The sequence below is a fragment of the Oncorhynchus tshawytscha genome, linkage group LG08 (assembly GCF_018296145.1).
Source record: "Oncorhynchus tshawytscha isolate Ot180627B linkage group LG08, Otsh_v2.0, whole genome shotgun sequence".
In the NCBI taxonomy this organism is placed as follows: domain Eukaryota; kingdom Metazoa; phylum Chordata; class Actinopteri; order Salmoniformes; family Salmonidae; genus Oncorhynchus; species Oncorhynchus tshawytscha.
Genome location: NC_056436.1, coordinates 27588414 through 27610920, shown reverse-complemented (window position 1 = coordinate 27610920; position 22507 = coordinate 27588414). Strand labels below are relative to the sequence as shown.

General features: G+C 40.9%; 1 protein-coding gene across 4 annotated transcripts; it reads left to right on the top strand.

Moving 5' to 3' along the window:
• The first annotated feature begins 367 nt into the window (after window positions 1-367).
• LOC112256732 lies at window positions 368-21688 on the top strand. 4 transcript variants are annotated; one of them, XM_024430187.2, is made up of 10 exons: window positions 368-1416; window positions 1793-1906; window positions 2199-2229; window positions 10681-10767; window positions 12233-12359; window positions 16614-16753; window positions 17919-18094; window positions 18196-18322; window positions 19068-19094; window positions 19642-21688. In XM_024430187.2, the coding sequence occupies exons 1-10, from the start codon at window positions 1264-1266 to the stop codon at window positions 19845-19847; spliced, it is 1188 nt and encodes a 395-aa protein (XP_024285955.2). In that variant the 5' UTR covers window positions 368-1263; the 3' UTR covers window positions 19848-21688. The 4 variants fall into 4 exon arrangements, with proteins under 4 accessions (XP_024285955.2, XP_024285957.2, XP_024285956.2 ...); XM_024430189.2 differs by lacking the exon at window positions 1793-1906 and having other exon boundaries at window positions 374-1416; XM_024430188.2 differs by lacking the exon at window positions 19068-19094 and having other exon boundaries at window positions 377-1416.
• The last annotated feature ends 819 nt before the right edge of the window (window positions 21689-22507 follow it).

Genomic DNA, 22507 nt, shown 5'->3' with positions numbered 1-22507 from the left:
GACGTCGACCGCCGAACACCGCACAAACAGGGAGAGGAACCAACTTCAGCAGAAGTCGTGACACCACATATTAAATCTGGGGTGTGAAGACACGTCATTAACACATTTTCATTTCTTATTTTTGTATTCATTTGTAAAATGTTCTATAATTTTTATTTTACTTTGAAAAAGAGGAGCAAATTGTGTAGATCTATAGGAAATAAATCTAGCCTTGCACGTCTCTTTTTAGATTACATTTTAAGGCAGCAAAATGTGAAGATCGTACAAGGGGTGTGTAGACTAGCGACTGTATGTAGAAGCATGCACATGCAATCCCGCCTTCATGAAGTGCATTGACATCCCCAAAAATTGTTGATATAATTTTTTTTTATTATTGATATCAAATATGTAATTATTATTATAAAAAAAGATATATATCAATATAAAAATGTTATGAATATATGTTAAAACGTCCATGTGCTTATGCTACTCAGGGAAACATGTAGACATATTGAATTTCTTTCTCAAGCACATTCTCAAGTCTGTGTATGGACATTGCACATTTTCACAGGCTTCTCATTTATAAACCATAAGTAAAGCATTAAGATTTCTTGATTTAATTCCTTCCCCCCAAGACATGTTTTCACACTTGCACAAAATTGCTGTACGAGTGCACTAGACAAATTAGGTCAGTGTATCCTGAAATTATATGAAATTAACAAATCTAATATATTAAGCGTGCACAGTAGTGAATCCTTGCAGAAGCTTAAAGCCCTGCAGTTTGGTTTCATAAGGAGTGAGGGAAAGCCAGCCACAGTGCTCAGTCGACAGCTCCATTTCCTACTTGCTGAGACTGCTCACACACGCTGGCTGGTCTACTGTACGTGAGTAAAACAGTGATTGGTCGTGGGCTCTGCCAGTCAGTGAACAAATCCCCTCTGACTTCCTCTCCTCCTTTCCTGATGCAGCGTGGGAGGAGAGGGAGGGGCGTGGATCTGTCTTCTCTCAGCCATTGAGCCTCTCTCAGCCTGCCTCCGCTTGCTCTTTAGCTCAGCTCGTCACCTGCCCTTGAGTTCCTGTGGATAGATGAGACTGAGTGGAAGCCGTTCTGTAGTCTGGCTCTTCTAAACCCTATCTCTGCTGTATTTTTTATCTCAGGGCTGTTTTCATTCTTTTTTATCCTCTCTGCTCTGGGGCTGTAGTAGAGTTGGGTGGAGTGGAGCATTTGTCCCTGGCTGGCAGAGCTCCGATGGGAGGCAGCTCTGCCTCTGGCTGGGACTGGGGATGCTGAACGGGGGGAGGGAGGGCCTGTTTCAGCTGGGACAGCAGCTCCAGCAGCAGGGGGAGTACCAGGCCGCCCTACACTGCTTCCTCAGCTCTCTGCTGGGGTTGAGGCATGTTCAGAGCTTTACCTCGCTGCCAAACTGCCTGCATCAGGTGAGCCAACGACCTTGATATCTGGATGATCACTCACTCTCCCACACACATGTATACATGCACATACACGCACAAAAATACAGACACGCATACTGTAGATGCATGTTTGCGCACACAAACGTCCAGGGTCAACAGACAAATGCACACACTTGTGGTGTACATACATATGAGCACACAGACACAAAACACACTCACCACAATACTGATACCATACATACTGTAACATACAGTACTGACACTTTTACTGATTCGCAAATGCAGTGTGTGTATGCCTGTTACTCATACTGTACATTACCATATACTATACAGACACAAGTCACACTATACATACCAATACAACCTTCACCAATGTGAAACGTCATGTTGCCACTCACAGCACAGGATCAGCATGTTTCCTGTTGACAGTGCACGGTACACGGTGAAGAGAAGGAGTCTGTCTGTCTGTCTAGCACAAGAACAGACAGAAAAATGTCAAATGGCTCTTTTGAATGTAAGTAATATGCCATAACGCCAAACTTGTAAATATGTCATCTGCTCTGCAAGAATAAGAGTGTTTGAACTGGTCCATGTATAGTGTATAATACAGTATGTCAGTACGGAATTACCTACAGTTCTGACAGAGAGGAGTTGTCCATTACTCACCACAATATAGTAGCTGATATGAGAATAGTGGACTGAGAAGGCTCATACATGGTGATCTGAGTAGAATGCAGATAGTAATTTCATTGTGTAGCGTATTCATATCATACAATCCTGATATGTGTTTTCCTCTGTGATTACAGATTGCTGAACTCTTCATCTCCGAAAATAATTGTATCCTTTACACACCAACAGAGGCCTTGTGAAACCAAACCCCTAGCCCTTATCTGACCCCCACTTCCAGAGAACTATTAGTACTATCTTTGCATGAAAAGCCTACACCTGTGAGTATAATGGGGAACAGAAGATTGTTTCCATTTTTGGTGGCAGCGGGCATGGTGAGTTCCAGCACAAAATGTGATTTGACTGTACAGAGAATGCACTGTAGAAAGAGTGTCCTTGGGCCAGAATATAATCACGGCTTTGTCCCAGAATGCTCAAGATTTTGAATAGGGCACAAACCCTGTGTCTTTCTCCTAAGAGGATTTGTAAGTGCTTATCTCCCCACAACACAGAGTATGAGAAAACAAATTAACCTGTATTCTGCAGTGGCTGTGTGTCACCACCACCGCCATTATCCACTATAGGCCAGTGCAGTATAGTGCTCAGATAAGATGGGTGTAGTGTTGCAGGATCTATAACCTCTTCCCATGGCACTCCTATCTGTTACTGAGACACTGAAACACTTTACACGCCAGGTCAACTTATCTGCCTCAGCAAGACCCAGCTCTTCACAACCCATCTCCCAAAATAGGTTGATTTACTGGGCTGACTTCATCAATAGAGCTATTCATAGTCTGCTCATGTCCTCAGAACTCATCTAGTTAAGAGGCTCATCGGTCATGGCAGGATTGTCTTTGGACATGAACCAGACACATAGGATCATGAATAATTATGGCAGAATTGTTAACAGTAACATTATATAAACTTTATAGGCAGAGGTCATGGGTTGCGTCACCATGTGAGCTACTCTGACTACAGCAAGTATATCATTAACACTGTAATGATTCAAAGTAAATATTTTTATTCATTCACAAAGTAATTTGAGTTGTTGTTATGGAACTTTATGTGAAACTCAGTATGATCCAGACATGTATTTTTGTCGACACAGAGAACAGGCCAGAATAGTTGGATACATGACAGAGTCAGTTAGAGTCCCTGGTCCCTGAAGACAAATTAAAACAGGATAGTCATGTGGCTGGGCAGAGCCAGAGTTGAACAATGCTCTCTGGGTTGTACAGTTGAAGTCGGAAGTTTACATACACTAGGTTGGAGTCATTAAAACTAATTTTTCAACCACTCCACAAATTTCTTGTTAACAAACTATAGTTTGGCAAGTCAGTTAGGGCATCTACTTTGTGCATGACACAAGAAAGAGACAAAGGGGAGGCTTGCGATCCGAAGAACACCATCCCAACCGTGAAGCATGGGGGTAGGAGTATCATGTTGTGGGGGTGCTTTGCTGCGGGAGGGACTGGTGCACTTCACAAAATGGATGGCATCATGAGGCAGGAAAAGTATGTGGATATATTGAAGCAGCATCTCAAGACATCAGTCAGGAAGCTAAAGCTTGGTCGCAAATGGGTCTTCCAAATGGACAATGACCCCAAGCACACTTCCAAAGTTGTGGCAAAATGGCTTAAGGACAACAAAGTCAAGGTATTGGAATGGCCATCACAAAGCCCTGACATCAATCCTATAGAAAATTTGTGGGCAGAACTGAAAAAGTGTGTGTGAGTAAGGAGGCCTACAAAACTGACTCAGTTACACCAGCTCTGTAAGGAGGAATGGGCCAAAAGTCACCCAATTTATTGTGGGAAGCTTGTGGAAGGCTACCTGAAATGTTTGACCCAAGTTAAATAGTTTAAAGGCAATGCTACCAAATACTATTTGAGTGTATGTAAACTTCGGTCCCACTGGGAATGTGATGAAATAAATAAAAGCTGAAATAAATCCTTCTCTCTACTATTATTCTGACATTTCACATTCTTAAAATAAAGTGGTGATCCTAAGTGACCTAAGACAGGGAATTTTTACTCGGATTCAATGTCAGGATTTGTGAAAAACTGAGTTTAAATGTACTTGGCTAAGGTGTATGTAAACTTCTGACTTCAACTGTATTTGGGGAGGTTCTCAGGGGAGTGAGGGGGATGAAGAGTCAGACTAATTTAGCTGACTGATGGAAACTCATAGATTCACAAGCACAGACTCCATAGCATCAATTCAGCATCAAATGCCAGGATAATAACTCCCTGGTGCTGAAATTCTTCTCAGAGCTGCCAGAATTCAGAAGTGACCTCTGTCCCTCTGGCCAAAATCCATCTTGGCTCCATTTTGTTTATTGACATTTCTTCCATAGAAAGTATACTCATCTGTCAATTCAATTTCACTCTCAAATGATTTTGAAAGATTTGTGGAATCTGTGTGGGTAGCTGGATAGGTAGGATGACTGGCAGTGAAGGTGAACAGGTCACCTGTCAGGTGACAGAGGAATGAATGAGACTGAGGCAGGAATTCCTTTAACCATCAAGTGGTATATTTACTGAGAAGTGTGGATTTATGGAGGCACAGAATGCCTGGATTAGATAGAGTTAAGGAAGAGAAAGCAACGAGATCGGGCGATGGCGATTTTCCTCCTTTTAATGAGGTGAGATCTGTCGGACATTTCCACCTGACCTAATTAAAGAGCCCCTGGCCCAGATGAGCAAGTAGCCATGAATTAAAGGATTTAAAGAAATTTCAAAGCACATTAATTTCAGATTGCACATTTCACTTTGGGCTGATTTGCTTGAGGCATCACGTTGTATTGAATGCTTTTTCATGAAAAAGTAAAGAGATGGATTGAGTGGGTACAGTTAATATGCCAGGAAATACAATGCAGTTCTATCTGTTTGGTAATCCATACTGAATGTATTAGTCGTGAACGCATCTCCAGACATCTGATTTGTTGGCCTGTGAAAAGCGGTGTCTGTAATGACCATCAACAGTCATTACATCAGTGGCCCAGTAAACCCTGGAGTTAACCCACAACTGTCTGTCATCAGCCCAATATGTCTACCTCAGCCGGGCTTTTATATACGAGCTATAGGGCTTCATTTTCGGCTGCCATTAAGCGAGCGCAAATCCTAGAGCCAGGATTGGTCATTTACCTGTCTAATATGACCTTGCTTGCACTGAGTTGGGAAGGGTGGCAATATCAGAGGTGTGTCCTTAGAAATGTGCACCAAAGTGCCAATTTCAGTATGCGCTGGTGAGGATATTTAAGAGCAACCGAAAGCTGGTTGTAGTGGTAACTTGGTTGGTTATGGCATTGATTTTGACAATGGAAGGGCAGCCTATCCAACCAGGAAGCACAGTGGCCATATGCACATGGAACAAGAGGGATGTGCTTTTCGTGCCCGTAAACCTTGAATTGAGGTACCGGTACATAAAAAAACAAATGTTCTTGCCCATTTAGTTTAATTTGATTAAAAACCAAGCACAGCAATGAAGGCTGTTTTTTTGTCATGCCCAATGCATTGGCCAAGTAGTTAAGACTATCGATAAAGTGTTTGGCTCATGACACATTTAGAAATAAATCTTAATCACCAAAGTTTTATTAAAAGATCAAGCTTGGCAGTTAAATGTCCATCATGGAATGAGAGATTAGATAATCTGGTGACACTCCTATTTAGATTTTGTTGTTGTTATTTTCCTGCTTGTTTTCCATTTCATTTCATTAACAAACTTTGCCTACATGCTTTTGCATTATTCACAATTCACATTCAGCACCAGTCAAAAGTTTGGACACACCTGCTCATTCAAAGGTTTTTCTTTATTTTTACTATTTTATACATTGTAGAATAATAGTAAAGACATCAAAACTATGAAATAACACATTATAACCAAAAAAGGGTTAAACAAATCAAAATAGATTTTAGATTCTACAAAGTAGCCACCCTTTGCCTTGATGACAGCTTTGCACTCTTAGCATTTGTGAGTAGGTGTGTCCAAACCTTTGACTGGTACTGTAGGTCTACCTGCAGTGCATACTCCATTCGGATGGTACCCATGCCTCTTGTCCAGTTACCAAAGATATGGTCCTCCAAACATAGGCTATTAAAAAATGTCAGTCCTATAATGCCATGTCAATGGTAGGCCTATGCTATATATTGCTTATTGAGAACGTGCCTCACACATACAAAATAATTTGTGGGAGCCTAGTATTTTTTGTTTGAGGCAAAGTGTGATGTGTAAAGACATTTCGGCCTATACTCCTTGAAACCAATTTCATCTATGTTGACTGTCAAAACACTGGAGCTGTGATCGAATAACCATACTAACATACTACATACTTAATGAGTATATACTACATACTTTATACTATTAGTTAATTTTAATATACTTTAAATTAACAGTATCCTTTCAGTTGAGCATACTAGCACTTCGCCTGTCTACCGGCAGTTGATGCTGTCGCTATACAACCTCTTGCTAGCTTGTTAGCGTAACAAAGTACTATCTAGACATCATACGATTTCGGGTGTGTTCGTAAATTCAATCTGGAGGGCCAGAGCAAGCTCTGGGCATTCGTCGCTCTCGGAGCATTCAGAGCGCACAATGGATGCTTTGGCGGAGGTGTAGGGTTGATCCAAGCATTCTGACCTCACAACGGCAGTCAAGCGTTCAAAAATTCAAGTTATTCTGCGCTCTGGCACACTCAGACGAGAGTGTTCTGAAATCGGAGTAGATAGCCAGAGCGAATTAACAATGTCCATTGAGAACGCACAACGACTATACCACTTAGCTTTATTAAGAATGACGTGAATAATCAAGTCAATAAACATTGGGTAGTTAGTTAGATAGCATATAGATTATATACTGGCACGTTCGATGTATTAGTAACCAACTAACGTTACTTTAGGTAGCTAGCTAACATACCGGTACATACTGCATACCGGTACATACTGCATACTGCGTGCTTCTACACCTGCATTGCCTGCTGTTTGGGGTTTTAGGCTGGGTTTCAGTACAGCACTTTGAGATGTCAGCTGATGTACGAAGGGAATTATAAATACATTTGATTTGATGATAAGGATAGCGTAGCTAACAAATTGTGGGCCAACGTAACTTATTTGAAAAGTCATTACTTTATTACATTGCTCAACATTTTCTTAACATTTGTCATAATAAGTTAAAATAATTCATTTGTATCCGCTCTCGTCGGACTTCGGCTGCATATTTCCGCCATTTACTTCAAATCTGAAAATGTTGGGAAGTCGCGCTCATTTTCAGAAGAATTGCATTATGGGCCCTAAAAGCACGGAAATAGTGTCCAATGCTTGTATACATCATACACTACCGTTCAAAAGTTTGGGGTCACATAGAAATGTCCTTGTATTTGAAAGAAAAGCATATTTTTTGTCCATTAAAATAGCATCAAATTGATCAAAAATACAGTGTGGACATTGTTAATGTTGTAAATGACTATTGTACCTGGAAACTGCAGATTATTTAGGCATACAGAGGCCCATTATCAGCAGCCATCTCTCCTGTGTTCCAATGGCACGTTAGCTAATCCAAGGCAAACTGTTGGATTAGTTAGCTAATCCAGTTGAAAACTGTGGGAGATTTGTACAGGATAAAAGTGATCTTGAAGAAGGAAGGCTATCACTCCATTTTGTAACACCATGTTATACCCTGTGGACGGCACTTATTTGGAGCCAATTTCCTCCTACAACAGGACAATGACCCAAAGCATAGCTCCAAACTATGCAATAACTATTTAGAGAAGAAGCAGTCAGCTGGTATTCTGTCTATAATGGAATGGCCATCACAGTCACAGGATCTCAACCCTATTGAGCTGTTGTGGGAGCAGCTTCACCGTATGGGACATAAGAAGTGCCCATCAAGCTAATCCAATTTGTGGGAGGTGTTTCAGGAAGCATGGGGTGAAATCTCTTCAGATTACCTCAACAAATTGACAACTAGAATGCCAAAGGTCTGCAAGGCTGTAATTACTGCAAATGGAGGATTCTTTGACGAAAGCAAAGCTTGAAGGACACAATTATTATTTAAATAAAAAATCATTATTTATAACCTTGTCAACGTCTTGACTATATTTCCTATTAATTTTCCAATCATTTCATGTATGTTTTCATGGAAAACAAGGACATTTCTAAGTGACCCCAAACTTTTGAACGGTAGTGTATTTTGGAGAATTTAGTATGATATCCGGGAACCTTTGGCATACTAACAATATCTATACTATGACCAATAAACATCATACATACTCAATTTATGTCATAAATAGTACCGTTAGTGCAGTTAGTATGAGTATTCGAACACAGCTTTGATGTTTTTTTGCTGTTGTATTAGTCATGACTGTAGCCTATGACATTTCATAAACTGTAGTATCAATCCACAATGGACTAAGATGAGTATATTCTGTGCCCCCAGCTGAATTGGAGTTGATGACAATGCAAAGACAGAACTTGAAACAACGGCATGCAGTATTAAGCCACGAAACGAGTTGCAAAATGCATCATACCAACTGTATTTCTATATTTTGAAAGTTCTATATCTTAAACTTGATTACTGACATAATGAAAAGAATACCAAAATATATATTTTTTTGCGTGGAGTTTTTAAACAACTTAAATTCAAACATTATGGGTTCAAATACACATATACACTGAGTGTACAAAACATTAGGAACTTTCCATGACAGACTGACCAGCTGAATCCAGGTGAAACCTATGATCCCTTATTGATGACACTTGTTAAGTCCACTTCAATCAGTCTAGAGACGAAGGGGAGGAGATCACGTTGCAAAGCACCATACTGTGACACATTTTGGAAATATTCAAATAAGGCTTTAGACATTTATAACTCAAAGGAAGTAAACTGAAAGAGAAATGTACTCTTCTGGAGTTGACTGTTTATTCAAAACAACACAAAAAGTCTAAAATGGCAATTGGAGTTACATTTAAGCAACTGTCTGAGTTGGATTTTACTCCATTTAGTGAAGTTTTAACCCCAAAAATATCAACACCATGACCAGAGTAATTTTAACACAAAATGGGGTTAGGACCATATAAACTCCATTACATTTGACTCCATATGAGTTTAACTAACTCTTGCGATTTTACTGTGTAGTCATAAAAGTTAGCCTCTTTCCTTTCACATGGACAGTTATGATCGGGATTTATAGGCTACTGTCTTCATAGGCTACCATTTTGTTATGTTTTCGAAAGAGCAGGCTTACATGTGCCCTTAAAACTGGGCTCAAGGGAGTGGTGCAGGCAGAGGACTCTTTCTTAGTGACACCATGAGTGAGACCAGCTGCTGTGTTTTTCAGATCCAGGTCAAATCATTGGTTTGTTTTTTAGCTCTGACAGAGGTAGAAAGCTGTTACCAACATTCTGGTGGCCTGTATTCACTGTATACGACACATTAAAAAAAGCTTTAATTTGTATCTGTGCTACTTTAACAGATGTCAATAGGTCACACACAACCATTCAGAAATAGAACCAAGCAAAGGCTGGTCTCACGTGCAACAGAGAGCTCCTACTTTTAAGTAGGCCGTTTATGTCTGGGTTTATTTTAGGCACATTTTCCTTGCCAAGTGTAAATGGTGTTGACTTACAAAGGGATGCATTTATTTCAGCATGCAGAATGCCTTTGACAAAGTGAACAAACTCGGCTCCTGAGTCTATATTTAGGGAAAACACATATTTAGTGTGTTATTATGGAATCCGATACAAGAGACTCTGGCACATCAACATGGACAAACAAGAGACTGTCCAGATTATTATAGTTCAGGCCTTCACAGAGAATCTTGGAATCTATGATTACAGTCTCTTGCCTGTTTAGAATGTTGGAATCTATGTTTACAGTTGCTTGTCTGTTTAGAATGTTGGAATCTATGATTACAGTTGCTTGTCTGTTTAGAATGTTGGAATCTATGATTACAGTTGCTTGTCTGTTTAGAATGTTGGAATCTATGATTACAGTTGCTTGTCTGTTTAGAATGTTGGAATCTATGATTACAGTTGCTTGTCTGTTTAGAATGTTGGAATCTATGATTACAGTTGCTTGTCTGTTTAGAATGTTGGAATCTATGATTACAGTTGCTTGTCTGTTTAGAATGTTGGAATCTATGATTACAGTTGCTTGTCTGTTTAGAATGTTGGAATCTATGATTACAGTTGCTTGTCTGTTTAGAATGTTGAATCTATGATTACAGTCTCTTGTCTGTTTAGAATGTTGAATCTATGATTACAGTCTCTTGCCTGTTTAGAATGTTGGAATCTATGTTTACAGTTGCTTGTCTGTTTAGAATGTTGGAATCTATGATTACAGTTGCTTGTCTGTTTAGAATGTTGGAATCTATGATTACAGTTGCTTGTCTGTTTAGAATGTTGAATCTATGATTACAGTCTCTTGCCTGTTTAGAATGTTGGAATCTATGTTTACAGTTGCTTGTCTGTTTAGAATATTGGTGATGAGCTTGTTACTTGCTGAGGTCACGTTCAGGAGCCATTAAAAACCACAACACATTGTAGTTGAGCCTGGCGACAGCACTGTTTCTGACTTCAACAACTGACTTAATCCCTGAGAGAACTGATCCTTCACCTATATAAACAGACGGCAAGGCCCTGCAGTTCATTCAGGCTGAGAAGATGTTCTATGAGGTTGCTCTGATCGAGCTCACTGCTGTTCAGGGGAGCACAGGCAAGTACATCTAGATCTATACCATGGGAACATTAAGGGGGTATTATCACTCTAACTTGGTGATTAGGGAGTGTCGTAATGGTACCCAAGGAAATGCAATTGCTAGAAGCCAACTTTGCGGTATACAGTATGACATACAGTGCGTGTGTGTGTGTGTGTGTGTGTGTGGGGGGGGTTTACCTGCTTTTTGTTATATACAAATCTGAATTGATACCAGTGAGCAATGTGTGATTCTGTACAATAGAGAAACAAACCTCCACCAGAGAGCCTGGCGTATTCCTTACAGCCCAACAAGCACCATGTGATTCATTTAACCTCGGTCCATCTTTATTTGCTGTTAACATAGCATAGCTCTGAGACAGTGTTCACCTAAAGTGTCCAGTCATCGGTCACCTGCTGCCTCTCCTCTACAGACGTCTGCATTCATCTCTGTCTTTCTGTCTGTCTCTCTGTCTGACTGCCAGGAGGCTACTCTCTGTCTCTCTTTCTCTGTCTGTCTGACAGGAGGCTGCTCTTAGTTTGTCTGCCTAGAGGCTGTTCTCTGTCTGTCTGCCGGGAGGCTGCTATCTGTCTGTGTGCCCGGGAGGCTGCTCTCTGTCTGTCTGCCGGGAGGCTGCTCTCTGTCTGTCTGCTGGGAGGCTGCTGTCTGTCTGCCGGGAGGCTGCTGATGCTGCAGCAGCTCAGTGTTGCGTGGGCCGGAGGTAGCAGGAGTTATGAGACAGACAGGGAAGACTAATGGCCATGCTAGGCATTATCTCATAAAGAGTTGTGTGGCGCCATGGAATACTGAGGCCCGTGATTCAGCACTGTGCCTGCTCTCTGCTTCTGGCATCACAATCACTCCACCAACCTTCTGTCTCTCTCTCTCTTCAATCTCCTGTTCAAACCTTTGCCCATTTCCACATTCTCTCATTCTCCGTCAAATATATTGGACCTACCCTATTTCCTATTCTTTCTTTTACCTCATCCTGTTCAAAGTTTCCGTCTGCCTATTGCCATTTCTGAACCACTTTACTTTTCCTTTTACCTCTCTGTAACATTAGGCTGTAAACGCTTCTATGTAGGCTAATCTCCACTTCCAACAGGGTCAGGTCAGTTGTGTATTTGCCTGTGTAAGCTGGTAGCTGTGTCACTGCTCTTGTGGGCGTGGTGAGTGTTTTGTTTTGACTCACAGTATCTTCTCCCTGCCCTCTTACCTCTGCTCCTCTGCTCACTATCCTGTTGGCTCCACTGTATCCTGCTGTTAACTTCATTCTCATCTCCACACTGCCAGCCCTGCCAGAGACCACGTCGCCAGCCTTTTGGATTCTGTTTACTTGCTGTGGAGAGAGGCAGAGACAGAGCGAGAGGGAGTTAGGGGGATAGAAAGAGAGAGAGGGATAGAGTGTGAGAAAGAGAAGGATAGAGACAGACATTAGCGGGCAGCTGACTGCGTCTGATTACATGACCTGTGTGTGTGCAACAGGCCCCCAGGAGGAGGCTTTGCTGGGCTCGGCAGGGACAGGATGGGCGTCCTCAGAGGAGCTATCGGATCAGGCCTCCCAGGCACAGCACCTGGAGCAGCTAGCCCAGCTCTGCATCGTGAGTAAAAGGTGCGTAGAGATGAATAACGTGAAAGGCTGTTTCCGCTGTGTGTTACAATACTGTATGTAATTAAAAATAGGTTAATTTATTATGTGTTCTGTGTGTCTAAAGGCTCTCTGGGCCCAGTGAACAAGTAGAACACAAAATGTCCTCACTTGCAATAAGGACAGTGTTGCTTAGTACTGTTGGTTTTCCTCTCATTAAAAAAGATGTGTAGCTGTTTCTGTTCTGCTGACCTTTCTGTACTTTTGTTGGTCTATACTGGGTTTCAAGTAAGGACGGGATGAACAAATAGAGAATTATCTTGTTAAAATGCCTGTTATACACTGAGTGTACAAAACATTAGGAACTGCATTTTTTAAATTGATAATTCAATCTTTAATATAATTGTTTTTATTTTTTATATCGCTAATTACATTTTTAATATCAATAATGTAATTGTGTATATGAATAATTGTCCAATTCTGCATATATTAGTATACACCAGTGGTGGAAAAGTACCCAATTGACATACTTGAGTAAAAGTAAAGATACCTTAATAGAAAATGACTTAAGTAAAAGTCACCCAGTAAAATAATACTTGAGTAAAAGTCTAAAAGTATTTGGTTTTAAATATACTTAAGTATCAAAAGTAAGAGTAAAAGTATGAATAATAAAATAAATATTTTATTAAGCGAACTAGACGGCACAATTTTCTTGTTTTTTAAATTTACGGATAGCCAGGGGCACATGCCAACACTCAGATATCATTTAAAAACGAAGCATTTGTGTTTAGTGAGTCCGCCAGACCATAGGCAATACGGATGACCAGGGATGTTTTCTTGATAATTGTGTGAATTGGACCCGTTCTGTCCTGCTATGCATTCAAAACGTAACAAGTACATTTGGGTTTCAGGGAAAACATATGGAGTAAAAAGTACATTATTTTCTTTAGGAATGTAGTGAACTCAAAGTAAAAGTTGTCAAAAATACAAATAGTAAAGTGAAGTACAGATACCCAAAAAAAACTACTTAAGTAGTACTTTCAAGTATTTATGATTAAGTACTTTACACCACTGGTATAAACTGAGTGTACAAAACATTAACAACACCTGCTCTTTCCATCACATACACTGACCAGGTGAATCCAGGTGAAAGCTATAATCCCTTATTGATGTCATCTATTAAATCCACTTAATCAAAGTCGATGAAGGGGATGAGACAGGTTCAAGAAGGATTGTTAAGCCCTGAATCAACTGAGACATGGATTGTATGTGTGTGCCATTCAGAGGGTGATTTAAGTGCTTTTCAACAGGGTATGGTAATAGGTGCCAGGCACACCGGTTTGAGTCTGTCAAGAATGGTTGCTGCTGGGATGTTCACGCTCAACCGTTTACTGTGTGTCCGCGTTCCAAAGGAAAATAAGCCAACTTGACACAACTGTGGGAAGCTTTGGAGTCAATATGGGCCAGCATCCCTGTGGAGCGCTTTGGACACCTTGCAGTGTCAATGCCCCGACGAATTGAGGCTGTTCTGAGGGCAAAAGAGGGTGCAACTCAATATTAGGAAGGTGCTTCTAATGTTTTGTCCACTCAGTATAGATGGTATAATATACAGTATTGACCAGGGGTATTCAACTATTACTAGGTCAGGAACCTGCTGGTTTCCTGTTATACCTGATAATTGCACCCACCTGGTGTCCCAGGTCTAAATCAGTCCCTGATTAGAGGGGAACAATGAAAACATGCAGTTGGAACAATAAATAAATGCAGTGGAACTGGCTTCAGGGTCCAGAGTTGAGTTTGAGGGGTATAGAGGCAAGAAAAAAGGCTGTAGTTATATTTATGCTGTGTATTTTGATACTCAGTCTAGCTCTTTTTACTTTGCAAAGGCTGTATATGAGAGTACAATATCTTTAAAAGGTGATTAACAGTGATATTACTGTCTCACAGAGACATTGTTTGCATTGTTTACATTTCTGAACTGTCTATGTGGTGGAACAGTCTCCAAAATGGCTTTTCTTTTCTTATTTCTAACAGAAATGTACCGTATTTAAACCGTAGATTGTCTCATATCTTCAGTTGTTTGAACTCAGTAACACATACCCCCCTGATTGTTAGTGAAAGACGGATTATATCTTTATAGTGCTTTGAACATATGTCGTCAGGATGGATATTTCCTCATCCAATAAACAAGTGCAGGAATAAGTGTTTGCATCCGTGGTCCCCATGCAAAAACCAACTGGTTGATTTCACTTGAGGAGTTGGAGAAAAGGGCCACCATCTCTAATGTTACCAGAACACAGGGATCTGGTCCTTGATGCAGGGGTACTGTGTTAGGCCACAAAGACAGTAACATCAACATTTATTTGTCCATGTTGTCATTGGTTGGAAGATTAAAGCATTAAGCCTGATTGTCTTGAGAGGGTGGAAGGGGGGAACAGGTGCATAGGGAGAGGGGTGTGATGGTTGGATAAGGTGAGGAAGCTGGTTCATCTTGAATGAGATTGTAGAGATTGTTTATGGCTGTACCCAGGGTCTTGGGTTTCTGGGCAAACAATGACAAGCACTAGTTGGTTTCTGCTGTTTGACCTCATTCTTGTACAATACTTTTGGTTTTGGGTCTCCAGCACAATGGTCTCATTGACTAGACGTAACATAGTACATGTAAATTTAAATATATGTTTTGATTGGTATTGTTACAGAAGACAGATGGTTACTGAAGGCAAAAACTAAAGTGGGTGGATTGGTCGGAGTATAACCCAAAGGTTGCGAGTTCGAATCTCATCAGGGACAATTTTAGCTAATTAGTAACGGTTTTGGTACTTTTTAGCTACGTTGCAAGTACTTGTTACTTAATGTAGCCGATGTGAAATGGCTAGCTTGTTAGCGGTGGTGCACCAGGGTCCCTGGTTCGAGCCCGGGTATGGGCGAGGGGACAGACTAAAGTTATACTGTTACATTAACACTTAACCCTATTAGCTAACTCTACCCGTAAACCTAAACTTAACCCTAACTTCAACCCTAACCCCTAACCCTAACCCCTAGACTAGCTAACTTCAGCCACCTAGCTAGAATTTGTGATCTAATAAGAGATAACTGGAAGAGATGGACAGGAACTTCTTTTGGACTAATATAACAGGCTGTTGTAGTCGCCAGGCCCCATCTTCTCTTGTGGTGCTTCCTGAATCTTTCAACGCTGTGGCAGGAAGTCCTTCGGCCGTTGAAGGGCTTCTCTGTACTTTGGCGATAGGATGTCCTCAAAGGACATTCTAAACAGTGCAAAAGGACACCTGGCCATTACTAATTGAAGGGAATAATGGTTGTGGAACAGCGATCCTGAAATCTGCCACACTAAACGGGACTTGCTCTCATCTATGGCCACACATGAGGGTGATGAATGACCTTGCGTGGTGTTACCCACGGGCAGATACAGATACAGAGAGCGCAGCAGAGTTGAAATCTGTAATGCCATGCTATGCCCACCTAACTCTGTTCCAGAGGGGGATAGCCATGGAAGGGTGCAGAGTAAACCAACCTGTGGTGGCCATGGCATTTGTAATTCACACTGGAACCAGGAGGAGGGCAGCAGCTTGGCAGTTGGCAGGCCCTGGACGTTTCCACTGGCTTCATAAGGTTGGGTCTCTGGCCTTGAGCCCACAGCCCTATCGGCCCAGCCTCGTTGCTCCAAATCTAATCACAGCTCAGCCCACGTGTGTTTGTATTTGTCATGCTGCTCTGCTTCAAACACTGACATCGATCCTCACACCTGACAATGCAGCACGTCACACTAAGCTTGATTAAGGTCAGCCATTGTTGTGCTCCCTGAAAGGATTTATTTATGGGATTAAATTAACCAAGGGTGCCAGACAATATATATTTCAGCCCGAATCCAAGCCCAGGTTGATTCTTTGGAATGACATGAACTGCTTTTTCTAGTTTAAGTGTTATGAGCATACTGATACAAAAATAATCTACTGATACTACTGATACAAACTACTACTGATACAAAAATAATCTACTGATACTACTGATACAAACTACTACTGATACAAAAATAATCTACTGATACTACTGATACAAACTACTACTGATACAAAAATAATCTACTGATACTACTGATACAAACTACTACTGATACAAAAATAATCTACTGATACTACTGATACAAACTACTACTGATACAAAAATAATCTACTGATACTACTGATACAAACTACTACTGATACAAAAATAATCCATAAAATGTTACTTATCTATGTGTTCCTGTCCTTTGTCTTTCAGACCTCATCTTGCTTTAGAGTACAGTGGGAAAGCCACTAAGATCCACCAGAGGGCCTTTGGCAACGACCACCCCATCACAGACAGGAGTCTGGAGCTGCTGGCCACCGTCTACGCAGAGATCGGCAAGACAGAATACTCAGGTAAAAGCCATAGACATGCTGAGTAAAGCCATAAAAGCCATAGACTTATTGAAATGGTCATGAGTGTGGCTGAGTGTGACAGCATGTACTGTACTGGCAGTATGACAGACAAGCCTTCCTTACAGCACGCAGGCAGACGAAGAGTTTTATATTTGATAGTTTGTGGTTAAAAATGCACACTGTACACTGAGAGGTGATGTAGTGTAGACCTTGTCACCACGTTAACACAAAGCACTCTCCAGTGGCATGACAAACCCAAGAACAACCACCTTGCCTGAGCTCACACACCGCACTGTAAGTGGCATACAGAATTCCAATTAACCTTCGTACTCTACGATGTCAGCTCAAGGAAATGTTAAATTAAATAACACACTCACTGTGCTGTTGGACATCAAAGTGGTTTTATATAGAGCTGAACATAAAATACTTTGACAGTTTGAGGCCACTGTAATGTTGTGCTCATGCTTCGCTCATTTTCTATTATTTCCCAAAGTTGACATTTTTAGGGAAGAGAGGTCTGCATTGGGTGAAATGTGCCTTAGATGTTAAGATCAACTGTTGAGTCAGCTTTCACAGACTAGGGTGCTCAGTAAAGCAGGTCATGTAGACCATGGGTTGCTAAGACAACAGTTCACATTGTACGTTGTCATTAATTCCGGTTGACCTTCTTGGCCATATCCTAGGTAAAATAGATTTGTAAATAAATACAGAGAACAGCTGAAGCAAGAACACAGTTTGTCTTTGCAATGTAATCCAGGTCACTGTCAGGGTACCCGTTTCATCCAAATGACTGTTTTCTCTCTGTGTAACCTTAACTTAGTTTCATACACAAAGTGTGATTTCTCTGTGACTTAAAATCGCTGTCATGGAGTTGTCATTATGGGTGTGTGCTGCACGCCTCCTATAAATTCCTTTATTGATAGTTGGGCCGTCTACATGTTGCTTATTCATTCTATTGCACAGCTATCATAACACATTGCTAGTGTATTGCTTTGTAACTGTGTACATGGCCATGATGGAGTCAACACAGAAATGTTTGTTTTGTATTTTGAACTTTCATCTTCAGCTCTATCTACCCAGTATTTGTCTGCATGTTTACTTGTACCTTGACTCCAGGTTCCATTGACAGTTAGAGACTAATGTTGACTCATGGTTAACTCCTTAGACTCCCTGGACCAGTGTGTGTCAGTGCTGTCCAAGAGGTTTGCTGCTGCTGAGTCCTTCAGAGACAAACTCAACAACGGTCTTCCCCATTCCCACTCCCATTCCCATCGGGAGAAACACTCCGATGTCTGGCACAGGAAAGACCCCAGTCCACAGGATGACACACCAAAACCGAAGGTGACACTCTTTTGTTAAGAATACCTTTTTTTTCAGTCAATGTACTTAAAACTGGTGTCCATTGTGTCCTCACTTCTAATGATATCTCACCCTCTCCTCAGGTCACCAACGGTAAAATCCCTACGTCCATACTGAAGAGGTCTGGCTCAGGATCAGACTCGGAGCCCAGCCACAGATGGAAAGGCGAGCGACGGGTCCGGTTCCGGGAGCCTGAGACCACCGTGCATGGTGAGAGAGACACAGCAGGATAAGAGATCAAATACCAAACATAGGGAGGCCATGAGGACAAGACCTGTCCTAGCTTTAAAAGTCTGGGCCCATTCAGTGCATGTAACGAGCCGAGGAGAGATAAAGCGTGTGTGTCAGACTATAGCTGATGGAGAGGGTTACCTTCTGGTGCATTCTCACCTCTACCCAATCACTCTGACTTCTTTACTGCACTCGGAGGCCCTGGTCTGCAGAAACAAGAAACACATTTATCATTGGACTGACTCAGCTCTATTCCACTGGGTTTGGGGAGTTAAACACTCACTATATCAAAATGTATAAAGCAATTCTTAGTAATACATTGGTGAGATATACTGCTAAATCTACTGTTCTCCTCATTCTCTATGGGGCAATGTACCTCACAAAGGGGTCTGCATTGTTATGGCGTAGCTGTAAAAGAAAATGAACAAGATACAGTAAAATCCTGTGATTAGATCGTAAAACACTGTCCCTTGAGGATACTGTAGTATTTAATGCAATGCTGAATTTAGAAAAAGAACAAACATGATCAAGTGATTTACACTTCATGATGAATTATGCATGCAAATGAGTCAGCATACAATCTGTGACACAGAGATAGCTAATTACGTGCAGCCATCCATTGTAGCTGTACGCCACCAGGCATGTGTGTACTGTGGCTGCAGCTAGATGTCTAGGTGCAATGTGAAGCTGTTATTTACTTGTTTATTATCTATCGGTTTCGCAGACGTTCCATACTATGACTGTTTAGTTGGTAAGTCTGTCTGAGAGTGGTCCCAATGATTAACTTACTAAGAGCATGAAGCAAGTGTCACCCTTACTGACTGGTCATTACTGACTTGTTATAGTAAACCCGTTTATGGAATACTGTTGTGTGGTGATTCATGTCAAAATATGCCATCGTAGACATTTTAATATTGTACTGTGATGCATGGGTTTTCCTCCCTCTAGTGAGTTTGTTTTGCATGGCCCGTTGCCCCAGGTGGGAGGAATTTGCAGATTAAGTGAAATCTTCACCCACCGGGGCACCGGGCCATGCAAAATGAACTGGGCCATTTGTTTCCACTGTTAATATTGCATATTCCAGTCCAGTATCTGGTGTATGGAACATTTTATACAGTTAACAAAGAGCCATAACCAAAAACACAAAAAAAGCAGGCCTCTAGCTACAATGGGTGGAGAAAATTAATTTTGGAATCAGGAAGATGCCATGCGCCTCACACCTGAGCGGGCAGACTGGATGAGCTATTGCAATTCATAAATCATTCAACAGTTTGTTGTTGGTCTCTTTTGGTTCACAGCCTATGACACGTCACCGCCACGCCCCCACCTGGCCCTGTTCACCTGCTTGTTTCTGCTGATGTCACTGCTGGGCGTGGTCATGTACAGCACGGACCGCCGGCGCCCACAGCGTGTGTGTGAGGAGCTGGAGGCCTCGCTGGCTGTCTATCTGATACACATGAAACAGCTGCTGTGGGGCTGCTGGATCTGGCTAACCATGCAGTGACTGAGACCCACCGAAGGGGGAGACGTGGAGCAGTGAATTCACTCTCTTCCTCACTACATGTCCCTTAAGGTGTCCTTACCCAGCTTGGTCCACGAGCACACCTCAGTCATACACACTGACTATCTATCTATGGTGTTGAGATGTGCACCCCTACTGCTACGCTCACACCCATATATGGAGAAATGTGTAATCTCAGAGATACAGTACGTATCCTCCACGCCTGTACACTGGTGGTGGGTATGCAGCCATGTTTGTTTTATCGATAAGACGTTTTGCACATCAGCAATGTTGACGCTCACTGATTATGCTCACTTAATTGCTACAATCATTTACATTTTCCATTCTTGACAAAATCTATTGTATGTGAGTAAATGTTTAATGGATTGCAAAATCAATTGTATTTATTTTATTACAGTACGTAATTTTGTGTACTTAAAAGATTACTACAGATATGAATGTCTATATACCGTATAGTAAGGATTATCACAATATTACGCCTTGTTATTGCACATAATTGAATGTAGAAAATGTGAAAACTGCTTTAAATTGGCAAAAAAAACACCCTTACTGTCTAAAATAAGGATTATGGATTGAGTCAAGCACAATGTGACCACCTTTTAAAAAGGATTTCTGAAACAGACACAGGACTGCTTCAAATCACAGTGCCAGGTTGATCTAGCAAATTGATTGACAAAGCCATCTTTCTTTTACAGCATAAGAACTGTAGTCTGACCATTTTTAGGTCAGATAAATGTTGTGATCCCAGTTGGACAAAGATGACAACTTCAGCACAATAATATGAATGCTCTCTTTCCTGGGAATGTACTCAAATTCAATGAGTGATTATGACAGTGTACCTCTTGGTAAATGCTAAAATGCCACAAGTAATATCCTCTATCCTCTAAATGTTATTTATTTCTTATATACTGCATATCTGCATCTACTCAAATATCCAATACTTTTGTTTTCTTTACACATTTTGAAAGGGCTTTTGTTGCATTTCTATTTTTTGATTGATCCGATATTCAGGTTTTAATCTTCATGTCAAATGCTTTAAAAGCTGTGGATTATTTGGGGATTGAAACATACTTTAAATTAGAGCAAATGTTTATGATGCAAAGTAAATAAAAGGTATGTACATTAACTGTACGGTCCAATGATCTAGGGTAAGATGCAGTAACATTGTGACACTAATTGAAGCATCACTGTGGGACCTTCATTAACTGGCACCATTCAAATATAGAGCATTTAGAAATTGAGTCTCTTCTTTACAGGTGTTGAGCTTTAAAGGGCAATGTGATGCTTATCAAATACATGTCAATCTGAGCAATAAAACACAAGACATTGTTTCCAATAATACATATTCTTTATACAGCTTTCAGGGAACACAACTATAGGAAAGAGTCAGTGTTGGAAAAAATCTGAGCAATACGATGCAACCAATGTCTGAATGGAAGAGATACTGAGACTGAAGGTTTTCTCTGCACTCTCAAGCGGAACTACTGTCATTAGCAGCACAAATACCTAGCAAGTAAACATGGCCTGTATCTGCACATTTTGGTTAGTAGCTGCATTTCACTGCTGACAATCTGTATGTGGTCACTTTGAAAGAAGTGCCTTTTAGAAGGATTTCTTAGTTTCTATCTTTTTTTATTTAATTGAATAATTTTAAATAAAACTGTCATTGCATACCAAAGTCAGTGAGGGTGGTGACTAGCTTTTTAAAGTCTAACATGCTTTTGAATTTGTGTGTATGTGTGTGTGTGTGTTCGCGTGTGTGCTTTGGCGTGAGAGCGAGAGCGAGAGCATGCATGTGTGCAATAAAATGATGATCCATCTTTCCACGCCTCAGACTACATTTCCTCACAGACAAAAACACAGAACTAGCCTAGGATAATGTGTCATCCCGTCTATGTTACAGGCTTCTCACTCACTGTCAAAACATTTTTTTTTTTGCGTCAAGATTGTGTTAAACAACAAAGGAGGGGCCAGCCTGAGCTTTTATGATTATCAGGATGAACAGATTGACTGATTTAGCTACTTATGTGATTTTCAGGCATTTCATCCTGAGATCTGTTCCAGTCAGTTTAAGTTCATTGACAAAGTTCTTACAAAGTACACTTTTCATTTTTTAAAATACTGTTTGGTAATTGTAGATACTGCATAATAGACTGAAAATCATACGTCATACTCTGTTGCTGCATGCATGCAAAGAATTCACACATTACTGAAAGCCTATCATGAATGTATTCAACTGTTACAAAATAATATATTGCCCAACACAAAAACATGTCAGCCTGCTCACACTGTCTATATTCACACAGTACATGCAAAAAAATGAAAACAAAGAAAATATGATCCATTTGAACCATTCTTTAACCACCTTGTGTGAATCACCATCCATGTGCAGCTAAATGGAAATCACGGTAAAAACGAGTCTCAATGCACCATTTCTATCCTCATTAAATGACCTTAATTTTCTGAGCTCATTTACGCTCCAGTGTGTGCCTTGAAGGGGAAGACATGTCAGCAGTAACTCATTATCAAATACAAATATAGCAAGTGGACAAATGGTTGGAATCAGCTCCACAATACAGCCGGAATCTCTTTACCCTGCAGCGCTTTACAGTCATGAGCAGCGTTTTCAAGGGGAAAATCAG